The 13,206-nt window shown below is 47.8% G+C and overlaps 1 protein-coding gene across 4 annotated transcripts; it reads left to right on the forward strand.

Moving 5' to 3' along the window:
* The first annotated feature begins 260 nt into the window (after positions 1-260).
* On the forward strand, positions 261-13,189 carry fcsk (fucose kinase). 4 transcript variants are annotated; one of them, XM_088298510.1, is made up of 24 exons: positions 261-630; positions 859-1,010; positions 1,218-1,268; positions 1,487-1,612; positions 1,742-1,814; positions 1,910-2,007; positions 2,094-2,174; positions 2,254-2,373; positions 3,683-3,839; positions 3,919-4,025; positions 4,100-4,201; positions 4,915-5,088; positions 5,652-5,725; positions 5,799-6,154; positions 6,221-6,295; positions 7,067-7,298; positions 7,656-7,822; positions 7,930-8,157; positions 8,235-8,378; positions 8,452-8,571; positions 9,783-9,970; positions 10,046-10,145; positions 10,769-10,992; positions 11,056-13,189. In XM_088298510.1, the coding sequence occupies exons 1-24, from the start codon at positions 558-560 to the stop codon at positions 11,125-11,127; spliced, it is 3,294 nt and encodes a 1,097-aa protein (XP_088154636.1). In that variant the 5' UTR covers positions 261-557; the 3' UTR covers positions 11,128-13,189. The 4 variants fall into 4 exon arrangements, with proteins under 4 accessions (XP_088154636.1, XP_088154637.1, XP_088154634.1 ...); XM_088298508.1 differs by having other exon boundaries at positions 262-352; positions 460-630; positions 1,487-1,814; XM_088298509.1 differs by having other exon boundaries at positions 272-357; positions 460-630; positions 1,487-1,814.
* Positions 13,190-13,206: the final 17 nt, after the last annotated feature.

Below are 13,206 nucleotides of genomic sequence, written 5' to 3' on the forward strand. Positions count from 1 at the left end.
TGAGCACCATGTTTGATTATTAGTTTTTGACAAAGATTGCCACTGACAAAAACTTTCAGATTTTGTCAAATACATCTCATAGAAAACGCTATCTATAAACCTAATCATGTTGTGACTCAATGTTTATTTCAATTTAAATGTCTCTTAAATGTATAGGTTCATTTTCGGCTTAAGATACGTTTGATTTCGTTTTTTTTTTTTTTAACATTTGTCACCGCCTGGTGGCGACATACTGAAACATGAAATGAATGCCACTTTTGGCGCTACGGAAGTTCAAGTAGTCCGGAAACCGGCGACACATCGCAATCGAGAGAAAGCAAGTCTTTTATTGTCACCTTTTTACTCCCGTGAAGTAAGGTAGCCACTAAATATGCTGTATGAGATAGTAAACCAAAATTCGTGTTTTTCCAGTTTGTTATTGCGTTTTATTTGGTCTGTTGGCAACTTTCTCCGTGCTAGGCTAGCTAGCTCTCTTCCAACCAGTTGATCTGGGAACAGGCTGAAAAGCATCAATCTGGAACGTTTCGTTTCCAATACGGGACCCGAAGCGGCTGAAGATGTCCACTTTCAACTGGACGGTGCTGGTCCTCACCTGCCAGCACAAAGACAGCGTCTACGCCTTCCACCGAGGTACCGTACACTCAGCCGCCTGTTGGCGCAGCTCCTCCCACTTTTCCATCCCTCATTTATCCGAGCCTCTTGTCCTCTCGTCAGAAAGCAATTGGAAAAGCGTTGCACATGTGAAAACAACCCCAGTGCTTGTTTGTTTATACGTGTACGTGCTCTGACATTAAGTTTCGACCGGTCCAATATTTGTCCCGTTGTGGTAACTTGCGACAAGTGTGTGTTGGTTTCCAGAGTTGCAGTTGCGTCAGCGCAGCGGTCGCTTGTGCGCCACTACGCTGCTGCTGACTGTGCAGGACCGCCAGGAACCGCTGGGTAGCGGGGGGGCCACGCTCAACGCGCTTCTTGTGGCGGCGGAACACCTGAGCAGGAGGGCGGGACACACTGTGAGTACGCACACACACACTAACCATGACAAAACACACGTTGTACATTCACGTACACACGCACACGCAAAGACATACACAATCACGCGTGCACGGACACGAACACGCGCATAATAATTCACATTGCTGCCACAGTAATCACGAGTACTATGACCCCATCCTGCAAATGTAATGGTGTGACCGCTGCCACTTGTTGTGCCGCTTCAGGTGGTGACGGCCGACGTATTGGATGACGCTCACGTCCTCATACTCCATACGGTCAGTTTGACCTTCGTTCGGCCATTTTGAGTTCCTGACCTTTACAACAAACATCAGGTTGCTTTTTGAAACAACACAACTTCATGGTCTCAAATCCATACACGAAATGAATATGGGACTCAAATGAGGTTTGCATGTTGGCATGGCGCTCGAACGCAAAAGCTTGTAGCCGTGAGGCCGATGCACGATGATGAGCTTTGGTGATGGTGCGGGCGCAGGGTCGCGACTTTCCGTGGAGCTCGTGCAGTCGAGCGTTCTCGTGGCTGCCCGTGGAGGATCCGAACCTCGGGGGCCAGGCTCCCGTCTGCTGCCTGGACGTGCTGCTCTGCCGCCTCACTCAACGGGTCTGTCCTGCTGTCCATTTGTGTTTGTCTATGCGTGTGTGTGTGTGTGTGTGTGTGTGTGTGTGTGTGTGTGTGTGTGTGGTGTGCGCACATGTGTCACTTTGTGTCTTCCTGTTGCCGTCTTCTCAGGTTTGTCCGGGGTCTCCTCCTGGCGTTTGGGTGTGCAGCACTGATATGACGTTTGGCATCCCGACAAACTTCGGTCTGCAAAACACAAACAACATATCTCAACATTCAAGAGCAACACTTCTCAATTTTGTGTGCGTGCGTCCGTATGTGTGTGTATTTGTGTGTTAGTGTTGTCGTGGGACAGCTTTTCAGGTGTTCGTGTTCTGGCACTCCCCGGTGATGTGTCATACGCTGTCAATCACGGCGTCTACTTGAGTGACCACCAGGTGAAATGGAACTTAATTGACTTTTATGGATGGTTGGCAGTTGTGCCTGATTGTGTAGGTGATTGAAATTGTGTTTGTTGTTTCAGGGTCACGTCAGGGACATCATCTACAAGGGAAGCCCGGAGCACATCCGGCAAGCGCTGATGCATGATGGGAAAGTGCCTCTGGTGACGCACGCGCACAAACAAATGAACATTTGTGTGATGTGCGGTGCGTTCATCCGCTCATTCAACTTGTTAGTTGTAGGTTTCAGGTCCGGTGTTCTTCAGCCGCCGGGTGGCCGAGAAACTCCTACAGATGCACGTGACGCCTCCACTGGACGGCTGCACCTATTTGGGCCTGGACTCTGGAGCGCCACCCCTCCAGGTTGGTCCTCATGGTTACGCTGTTGATGGGTGTGAGGGACAAAGCCCTGCCGGCAAGCGTAGAAATCAGCAATGCCCAACCCTCCCAAAAGGACATCGAAATGCCTGAGTTTCCATTACATCAATGGCGTCAAACAAATTTTTGTGGACGGGCCACATCGTGGTTATGGTTTCCCTCATGGGGCCGTTATGACCGTGAACCAGTGTTGTTTTTGGCAGGCATTTTAGATTTAGTCTTAGTCATTTGGACGAAACTCGGATTTCGTCATTCCTATTCGTGATAGTTTTAGTCTAGTTTTAGTCGACGAAAACTCCAAAAGGTTTTAGCCTGGTTTTAGTCAACAAAATCTCCCCCAAAAAGTTTTAGTCTAATTTTTCTAAATTTATTAGACCAAAGCTCAAAAAGGTTTTAATCCGTTTTAGTTCAAAATAGGCATACACGCTTTCCACCCAAGAGCAAAGACTTTCTGATGCACTATTAAGGATTATGAATTACAAACAGATAAAAAGTGCTAACAGTGAAATCGATGCTCATTGCTCCATAATAAGCCGAGAACCAAAACTGTTGTGGCTTGTTGTAGCCCTGCGTGCTGTCCTGGTGGTGGGCGTGCCCAAACCAAAGATAGCTTGCACTTCATTGCAATGTTTTGAAAGACAGATGACTTGTAATATAGGGAGGGATGTCCTAAAATTTGAACGTCTGACGAACCACGCGCGAACAATTTCGTCCCGTCTCGTCAACGATAACTTCATGTACGTCACGTCATGTTTTCGTCATCAAAGAGCCACGTTTTGCCCGTCATCGTCGTGAAATAAAGGGGCGTCAACGAAATCTTTGTCATTGTTGACGAAAACAACAATGTTGTGAACCCCTATGAATGTTTGATGACTTTCCATTATCACATACTCACAACAAATGGATGTAAAGCCAGTTTTGAAATCAGAAGCCAGTCAGTAATTGTTTGTTCAACAATTCTTCATTTTATTTTAAAAGGGGAGGATTAGTAACAAATACATGGCAATCTCTCATATCTCAATGTTGTTAAAAGTGAAGAAAGTTTGCTATAAACAGGAAGTTGGCCCACATGATTTGTCCTTTGCGGGCCACATATAATCAGGTCGTGGCCCAAATCTGGCCCCCAGGCCTTGAGTTTGACACATGTGCATTACATAATGGCTAAGCTAGCATTTTCTTTAAATGACACTCCTCAACTTACTTTAGCGCAGTTACTTGACACCAGTGTGCGTGTGCGTGTGCGTGCGTGCGTGCGTGTGTGTGTGTGGGGGTGTGTGTCCATCCGTTTATCTAGCTGTCGCTGTTCCTGGACATTCTCAAGTGTTTGTGCTCCGATCAGACCGAGGATGTGTTTGTGGGCCGCGCTTCCGCGTCTGGTCCTCAGGCAGCGATGTTGCAGCGAGGCAGGAAGGAACTGTGGCGGATCTTGAGAGGAACCCCGCTAAGCCTAAGTGCATTTTTGCCACGTCTCCACCGCCACATCATGGACTCGTTCTTTCCTTCACACGTCCTCTTCCTTCCCATCCTCAGTGTACATCCCGAGCGGTTGCTATGACTATATGACTCTCTCTGGAAAGCAGCATGTCCTACGTCTAACCCGGGACCCCTCCCAGGGACACGCTTTCTCCCACATCCAGGTGAGGTCTTCTAACTAGTCTTCCGCCAGGTGCTCGGAGGGTCTAATGCCACTTGGTGGTCTCACCCCATCCAGGTGGCCAGCGGCATCAATGAAGGGGGGCGAGTCATCAACAGTGTTCTGGAGGGACAGGTTACCATGGCAACCGGGGCCGTGGTGCAACACTGCCACCTACAGGTCAGGCGCTCACAGGTTGTTTTTGCAAAAGTTCTCTTGATCCCTCCTCCTGAATCACAATAGGGATTTTCACATGGTGCACCTACGCTAGATAGTGCCTCCACTGAAAACGAGAAGGGTCCGGCTGCAGCTGTGCCGTTCCTGTTAGGATACAAGAACGGCGTGCCATTCTATTCAAATTTTTTTTTACCCCAGTTACGATTGGGCAGTAAACAGCCAATCAGAATTTGCTCTCATGTCCGACTCATGATCGGTAAAGAATTGTGGCACAATTGTCACGCCTGCAATCAGCGTTTTGTACGCGTAGAGGAGAGAGAAGCCGTAAGCATGAAACCTATTTTGTGCGTATGGTCTTCTACACGAAACACACATTTTTGTTGGCACAAAACATGTTTTCGTACGCGACATTGGACATTACGCTTACGTAATTGTGGCATAACTCTCAAAGCCATAATATGCAGGGAGATAAAATCGCCAAGACCCACTGCGCGACGCTGAGTCGTATTGGGAACACCCTGGTTCCAACTGGATCCTTCTCATTGGTCAACCAGTGGGCGTTCTTGTATCCTAAGAGGAACGCCCCAGCTGCAGCCGGACCGTTCGCACCAAAAATGGCTCACTAGAGGCTATAGTTAACTCGTGTGCCGTCAGTGGCGAGCGAGCAAGATAAATCATCACCTGCGTGCTAATGCAAGCGTTGCACTGTCCACCAGGGTCCCTTGTGCGTCCCCTCCGGTTGTTTACTCTCAGGCCTCGAGGCATCCGCGTCTCCCGACATTGTGCGACTAGCGTTGCATGAAGATATCATCATTCAGGGACATCGTCTCAAGATGGGCGACCTGAAGCTGAAGGTCTACACCGTGATGGGAGGACTGGATGACTTGGAGGTACTCTGAACTCACCCAGTGAAGAACTACCACTATCTCCAGACTATAAAGCGCATCTGTATGTAAGCCGCAGCAGCTCCTTTTAAAAAAAAAAAGAAAAAGAAAAAAAAAACATAAATATACAAGCCACAGTTTTCTGTGTTTTCAAAAACAAGTTGTTTTCAGCATTTACAGCACAATTTTGTACAGAGAATGCATTTAAAGTGACATAAACAGAGTGTCAGTCAAAACTGCTTTTTAACACGGCAACAACTTTGCTCATTAAAACAGAACAGACCCAAGAGATAAAAAAAAAAATAAATACATAAATCAAGATTTATTTTGCGTCTTTTCTGAACCGTAGCGCGCCCCCTACCCGTGAAAGAGAAATCAACAGAAAAGCCGCACCGCTGTATTAGCCGCAGGGTTCAAAATCGTGGAAAAAAGCAGTGGCTAATAGTCCGGAAAATACGGTACCCATTTCCTTTGCGTCCCGAAATTAGAAATTAGAATTAGAAATTAGAAATCCCTTTATTGTCAATTCTAATGTCCTCCATTCATCACGTCCTGATGTCTGTCCTCAGTTGTGCTGTGATGCTGAAGGCGCGTCCTTCGTCAACATCCCCTGGCACATCTTCTTCAGCAGGACCAGCATACAGTAGGACCTCCTTGTTGGACCTCCTTGTTTGACTTTTCGGTGCAGTACAGGAAGTGATGTCAATGTGTGTCAGGCCAGAAGACCTGTGGGCGGCGGGAGAACAGCGCTCCCTGATGGAGGCGCGTCTCTTCCCTGCCCTGCACCCCAGAGGGGGCGGTGTAGGCCTGGCAGGGGGAGTGGCCTGGCTGCTGGGTGGAGCCGGCTGTGTGCGGCATTGGCGGGAGGCTTGGCGACTTTCCCTGAAGCAGGTCCTGTCGCTCACACACCAGGAGGCGGAGCTCCGCTGGAGGGAGAATTTGCTGTTCCTGGCGGACAGGAAGCGGGCCAGAGACGCCCTAATACAGCAAAGTGACGTCTGCCTGCTCCCCAGCTTCAAAGCCGCCGTGGCAGGCGGGCAGCAGGGGGCGCTGCTCGACATGCTGGATACCAGTGAGTGGCTGATCTGAGCTTTTGTTATTGATGGAAAAGTTATTCATGGAAAGTGTTGTCTTTCAGTCGCAGCAGGAAGTGGATGTGAGCAGGGGGCGGAGCCACTTAGCAAGGACACACTTGATGATGGCGATGTCCACGGTTAGTGTTTTGATCCATCTTCCAGGGAGCATCATGTCGCTTTGTGCTCCGTTTTATCTCATTGTATCCCACAATGTCCGCTATCGTCATGAGAGTAGTAGGGAATCATGACACATCAGTTGGTCTGGGCGGAATACACGGTGGAAGGAAAATGGGGTAGAATGAACTCATGTGAACCCACAGCAGAGAAGGGCTCATTCTGACCTGACTCGGTTATCGTACTGCATTTTGCCCACGGGTTCCTTTTAAGGCAGTGGCGGGGGGTCAAGGCCTTCGAGGCCTTCTCTGCTGGCTTAACATCATCAAGAAATCATGATCATATTATTCACACTGATGTCACATGATATCCTCGTGTTGAATTTTTAGGTTAGAGTTTTTATCCCATTAGAATTCAGCGAGCCCTTGTTGCCAGGCAGATTTCAGAATACCAGTAGAACGCACTCGTCGTCCGAGGCCTTCTGATCCAAACGTGCGGGCGTCTCTTCTGTGTTTCAAGGGGGCTTTTACCGTCGATAGACAGTTGCGTTAGCCAATCAGATCACGAGTTGGTTACAGTGAGCCGTCTTGTGATTGGATACTCACTCGTGAGGGGGCAGCGCTATGCGGAATTAACACAACAGAAAGTCGTGACTGGCGATCGTTGAAAAATCTCAAATCTATTCTTGCTTTTTTTAAACCACAATGGCCGAAGGAGGGAAAAGTGTGGCTTTATCTGATCCACGACATGAGCAAACACATTTTGTGCAAACTTTATTTTTTTGCGTGACAAAGTGGCAGTCGGTCAGGTGGCGCGGCTAGGACCCCAACTGGGCGTGTCGGCCCGCTGCCTGTCGTGCATCGCAGACGTGTTGACGTGCTGGGCTGAGGCGGAGGGCGGCGGAGGGCTGAGGAGCGGGCCTGCTGCCAACAAGAACTGGAGCGCTGCTTACTCTCTGTTGGAAAAGGGAGATGTGAAGGGTGGAGTTGAGGCCCTAGCGACGCAGCGAGCTGATTGGCTGAGCAGGTAAGAATATACTGTATGCATGTGTGCGCTGTTCTTGTTCGGTTTGCATGTATTAGTTCGCCGCTTGTGTAAAAGCAAGAGCGGTTGGCATATTTAGAAATACATCCATGCTCATTTCTGTTAGCCCATCTATGACGTTTTGCATTATGTGTTAGCATTAAGCTAACTTCGTTCGGTTTAACATTTTTATTCTGGACGAATTATTTTTTACTTATCTTTGTTACTGGTTATGCAAGAACATCTTTTCTCTAAAAACATGTTCCAATATACTGAAATGTGTTTCAGGTGAGCATAAGGCGTGAATGCGGCTCCCGTGTATTTGTCAGTGTTGTGTTGAAGTTCCTTGCCATCCTACAGGCCGGACCTTCTGGTGCGGGCGGCGCGGCACTATGAAGGCGCCGCCCAGGTGCTGCTACGCCAGGCTGTGATGTCATCGCAGAAGTTCGTGGCCATGGGGCAGGGGGAACTCCCGCCTCTCGGGCAGTGGCATGAAGTGGAGTGTCCTGCCAGAATTGACCTTGCTGGTGATTTGGGAGCCGGTCGCGCAGGAACATCGCAAACAATCAATACAAATAAATAATCGGTAGATAATCAATGAGATGAGGTGACAAATTTGGCGACGGCGTTGCAGGTGGCTGGAGCGACACGCCACCCTTGGCCTTCGAACACGGTGGTTGCGTGACCAACGTGGCGGTGAAAGTTGACGGGCAGCGGCCTATCGGTGCCAGAGCGCGGCGCATCCGGCGGCCCGTCCTCCTATTGGTCAGCCACAGTGGAGGGCGAGACTCCGACGTCACCACAGAGACGGTGTGTGAGACCGTGGAACAGCTCAAGGACTACTGCCAGCCAAGCGCACCGGGTACCTACTCCATCCTGTTCTGAGTGTCCAGGCGTGTGATGACTCTGTGTGTGTGTGTGCGTGTGTGTGTGTGTCAGGCGCTCTGCTGAAGGCGGTGTGTGTGTGCGCCAGTGTGGCGTCGCCGTCCTTCCAGGATCCTTTGGGGCATCAGCTGATGGCTCGCTGGAGCGGCGGTCTGGAGCTTCATGGCTGGTCGGCACTGCCCACCGGCTCGGGACTCGGTGAGAGACGTCCTGCGAGAGAACTGAGAGAATGGTGGCGGTGAACCTGACAGCGCGATATCTCGACACGCAGGTACAAGCAGCATCCTGGCGGGTGCGCTGCTCGCAGCGGTCTATGGCGCCACGGGACGATCCTACAGCAGGGACGTACTGGTTCATGCCGTACTGCACCTGGAACAAGTCCTCACCACTGGTTTGTGCAAGTCTTGTCATGTCTCATTTCGCTCCGTCGAGGGCCGAACGATTTATCGTTTTGGGGCGGAAATCGCAATCTCCGATACCACCATTTTGAAATCGTCAAGGCTGCAGTTTGTGCCCTACGTTCACGAAGCAGGTCACGCCGTGCTGATTAAAAAAATAAATAAAAGTGTCGCGCTGTCGCTCGTAGTCCCGGTGTTCTGAAACTCTTTCCTACCCGTCGAGATGTCCTACCATACGGGTCGGACGTTTTGACAGAACACCGGAAGTTATTTCTTACTCCGCAGTTTGAATGCGAGGCGCCAAGCTGTCTCGCATTGCAGCAGTATGCACTTTATTTGTATTCTATGCAATCCGTGCACAGCAGCAGCAACGAGCTGCGTGATGACAAATAGACGACCCCAACAACAAGTAGCGTTTTAAATGAGGAGGCGCACGAAGGAGCAAGAAGCGTGCTAATCGCTAAAGTGAAATACAGTGTCGAGAAAGACCCAAAATAAATGCTTCGGTGTACAGTCGACTTTTCCACACAAGTCTGGTTAGAATGGCATTAGGGCGGAGAGCCTGCAGCTGTGAACAGAAATATTGTCGTTCAATCAGTACGTTTTTTTTGCAAATGCTCTCAGAGCGCAACAACTGACGTCGTCATGACAAAGAGTTCAATGTCAAACATGTATGAAATATTTGTAATCTCATTAGTAATATTTGCATTTGTTTGCACCACAGAGTACTGCTTTTTGAAATGTACAAAATAATCACTGTTCAAATTATATATGTTTATCAATTTAGCTTTGCTGAGGGACAATGATTTTTTGACATATAATCTGACATTTGTGTACAAACAACATGCACATTAGAACAAAATGTAAAATAAAAAAAAAAGAAAATTTCAGCTACACCTTTACTACACATAGGTACAATATTAGACAAGACGGCAAGTCGTTTTTAAAAACTTGAAAAAGAACTGCCCCCCCTCACAAAACCTCTGTAGTTTTCTTGCATTATTGCAGAGATAGCTTTTTATGACTTGTAATGGTAAAATGGCATTTTCTCTCATGTTTGCCAATGTCACTGTACATTGTAAAGAAAATCACAAATGAAATCAAAATCGCAATATCCGTCAGAAAAATGGCAATACAATTTTTTCCTAAAATCGTTCCGCCTTAGTTCCATGGCATCCTACGACGTCTCTCCTTCTCTCGTCAGGCGGGGGCTGGCAGGACCAGGTGGGAGGTCTGGAGGCCGGTCTTAAGGTGGGGCGATCCCAAGCGCGTCTGCCACTGCAGGTGCACGTGGAACGCCTGCAACCGCCAGACGGCTTTATGGATGCTCTGCAGCGGCGCCTCCTGCTGGTCTACACCGGAAAAACCAGACTGGCTCGCAACCTGCTACAGGTGACGCAAACGCGCGCGCGCGCATGCGCACCAAAACACTTTGTGACCCACACTTGTTTGTGTGCGCGTGCACAGGACGTGGTGCGCAGCTGGTACGCTCGTCTTCCGGCGATGGTTCACAACGCTCACGAGCTGGTGACCAACGGCGAGGACTGCGCTCGAGCCTGTCTTGACGGTGAGACGCAGCAACACTGCAGTGCACTATTCAGGAATACGTGTCGTGTGTCCACCCATTTCAAGATATTATATTTGCATGTGTGTTTGAGTGTGTGCTTACATTTGCGTGACTGTTTATTCTAGATTTGCGTGTGTATGAGTACTGAACGATTGTTTTATGTTCAAACTATTGGCTTTAGCATTTACGTGACAGAATGTCCATCATTAACAGGTTCATATTGGCTGCAGGTGTTAAACATTGATTAAACACAAATCATTTATCAACCGAAAATAGAAGTACCGTGCACAGTAATGGCACGTGATTGTGTTGACTGGTTATATTATTTCATACATATATTCCAGTGGCGGACCGTCACGGCCTTCTCTGCTGCCCTAACATAATCAAGAAATCGTGATCATATTCGTCACATTGGTGTCATATTATATCTGAGTGTTGTATTTTTAGGTTAGTTATCCAATCAGAATTCCGCGAGTTTGTGTTGCCAGGCAGATTTCACGATACCAGTCGGCTCTATTTGCATATGCACTTGTGTGTTGTTTGTGTAAATGAGTGTGTAGATGCATGTATGCGAGTATTTATGTGTGTGTGTGTGTGTGTGTGTGTTTGTCACCCGCCGTCAGGTTGTTTGTCATCATTGGGCTCCTGTCTGAATCGTTCGTGGGAACAAAAGAAGCGGATGGCGCCGGGCTGCGAGCCGACGACGGTGCGCGTAATGATGGAGGCGCTGCGCCCGCTGGTCTTGGGTCAGAGCCTGGCGGGCGCCGGGGGCGGCGGCTTCCTCTGCCTGCTCACCCGCCAGCCTGACAAGAAGGACGATGTTGTTGGTGTCCTCGCAAGCACGCCGGTAAGGGACGGAAGGCTGCTGAGAGGGATTGTTGCCATGGTGACCATGTTTTGTCTTCTTTAGGGTCTGGTAGACTTCAGCGTCCACACTGTGCAACTGGACCTGGACGGCCTCACAGTGCTCCTGCCCGTCTAAACACACGCACACGCGCGCCTCATAAAAGTACTTTTTTAATTTGATCCATCCATCTATTATCTGTACCGCTTGTCCTCACGAGGGTCGCGGGGGTCCTGAAGCCTATCCCAGCTATCTTCGGGCAGTCGGCGGGGGACACCCTGAGCCAATCGCAGGGCACACAGAGACGAACAACCATTCACGCTCACACTCATACCTCGGGGCAATTTCGAGTGTCCAATCAACCTGTGGTGCATGTTTTTGGAATGTGGGAGGAAAGCGGAGTACCCGGAGGAAACTCACGCAGGCACGGGGAGAACATGCAAACTCCACACAGGATGGCCGGAGCCGGGATCGAACCCACGATCTCTGCACTGTGAGGCCATCGCGCCAACCAGTTGTCCACCGTGCCGCCTAATTTGATACATAACACAATAATACTCAAAGCATGTTTGTGGTTACATGAATATTCGACAATTAATACAGAGCCCCGATTCCTTCCAACATGTGTCTTTGATTGGATTGGATTGATTGATTTGGTGCTACAGCAGAAAAGAGCGCATTCGCACTTCCCGACGTGCAGTCACGGAGGACCAAAGCCCAATGACGCCCCCTGGGGATCATTTTCCATTGAAGTGCTTGTTGTCAGTCTTTGCTAGTTTTCAGCACTTAGCTTCAAACGTATTTGCTGTATCTCAAAACAAATGTCTAAATTACCCTTACCGTGTCTTTAAGGAACCTTTTTTGAAGAACGTGTCAAGATCCTTTGTAAGAATCCCCTAATGATCTCTTGAAGGACTTAGTTCAGGGTCTTTTTTTCAATGACGAGTTGAAGGGTTCTTCTCAAAATTCTTCTCGGGCTTGTCATGAACAACTTTGAAGGGCTGCTGAAGAATTCTCCAAGGGCTTTGTCAAGCATGAAAAGTAACATCACCGAAATAAAAATTGGGGGTAAAAATATTTTAACATTTACTACCATTGACGGCTGAAGACGTCAAAGATCCATGTTTTTTTTTACTCGGCTGGTAGTGAATGTTAAGAATTTTTGGGGCGGTGTAAAAAACAAAATATTTTTCAGGGGATTCTTGTGGCTGTGTAGGATTTGTTTTTTTTTTTTTTCAATATTTAAAAAAATAAATAAATTTGGGGTGGGGGAATCAAACTCTTGGTTTTCATGGAAAATATACCTTACTTTTATTCTATTAGCCGCTATTTTTTTCCTCAATTTTGAACCATGCGGCTAAAACAACGGTGCGGCTTTTATGTGAATTTTTCTTTCACCAGGACTGGCGCTTTAAAGTCTTGATTTATTTATTTTTTCTTCTCTTGGGTCTGTTCTGTTTTAATTAGCAAAATTATTGCTCCACAATGCTAACAACATTCATCTACCTGTAGTAAGTGTGCCAAAGAGCAAGTGTTATAACGGCCTCGCTCGAGTAACCTATCTAATTCCTGTGTCTGTCTCAAAGAGGCCGAATCCAACAGAACCATGACGGAACTTTCCGATCTGAGACCTGAGCTTTCTTCAACTTAAGGACTTTAATGACTGATGTCTGCATGACACATTGCCAACATTTTTGTAATTAATCTGATTATGATTATTATAATTGTGCTGGTTAGTCACACCTGTTTCATGACAGGCGTCTTCGTCTATTTGGCAGGTAAACAAATGATGAAGATGGATTATTTAGAGAGGTGTGGCACTGGATGATTTTTTTTTTTTTCATTCCGTCGGCCTTCTTTGAATGCGCCCGCATGCGTGTTGAACCGTGCCAGGCAAAATCTTCCAAGCAAAACCAGCCCAATTTGTCAGTTCATTAAACAAAAGGTGTGAAAGCGAATGCGCCTCTAATTGAAAATAGACTTGATTTGATTTTCCACGATGATAAATCCCAACAGCGTTATAGCGTTCATCTTGTCTTCTTTTGCAATAGCCATTGTCATTTGCTATTGATTGTACACAGCATGATTTGCCTTATAAATGTCTTTTATTATGACACAAAAACATTCTTTCAACACCAAAAGCATTTTTGGGTGTAATTATTATTTGTTTTATTTAATACAGAGCCCTGATTCATTTCAACAGTGTGTGAGTGTCTT

This window comes from Idiotropiscis lumnitzeri, chromosome 6, assembly GCF_059441095.1.
Source record: "Idiotropiscis lumnitzeri isolate Australia: NSW breed Sydney's pygmy pipehorse chromosome 6, RoL_Ilum_1.0, whole genome shotgun sequence".
NCBI classification, from domain to species: domain Eukaryota; kingdom Metazoa; phylum Chordata; class Actinopteri; order Syngnathiformes; family Syngnathidae; genus Idiotropiscis; species Idiotropiscis lumnitzeri.

Coding starts and splice junctions, on each gene's coding strand:
- fcsk (XM_088298508.1), top strand. CDS start 558: ATGTCCACTTTCAACTGGACGGTGCTGGTCCTCACCTGCCAGCACAAA. Junction 8,158..8,234: donor CTGCCAGCCAAGCGCACCGG/GTACCTACTCCA, acceptor TGTGTGTGTCAG/GCGCTCTGCTGAAGGCGGTG. Junction 8,379..8,451: donor GCCCACCGGCTCGGGACTCG/GTGAGAGACGTC, acceptor CTCGACACGCAG/GTACAAGCAGCATCCTGGCG.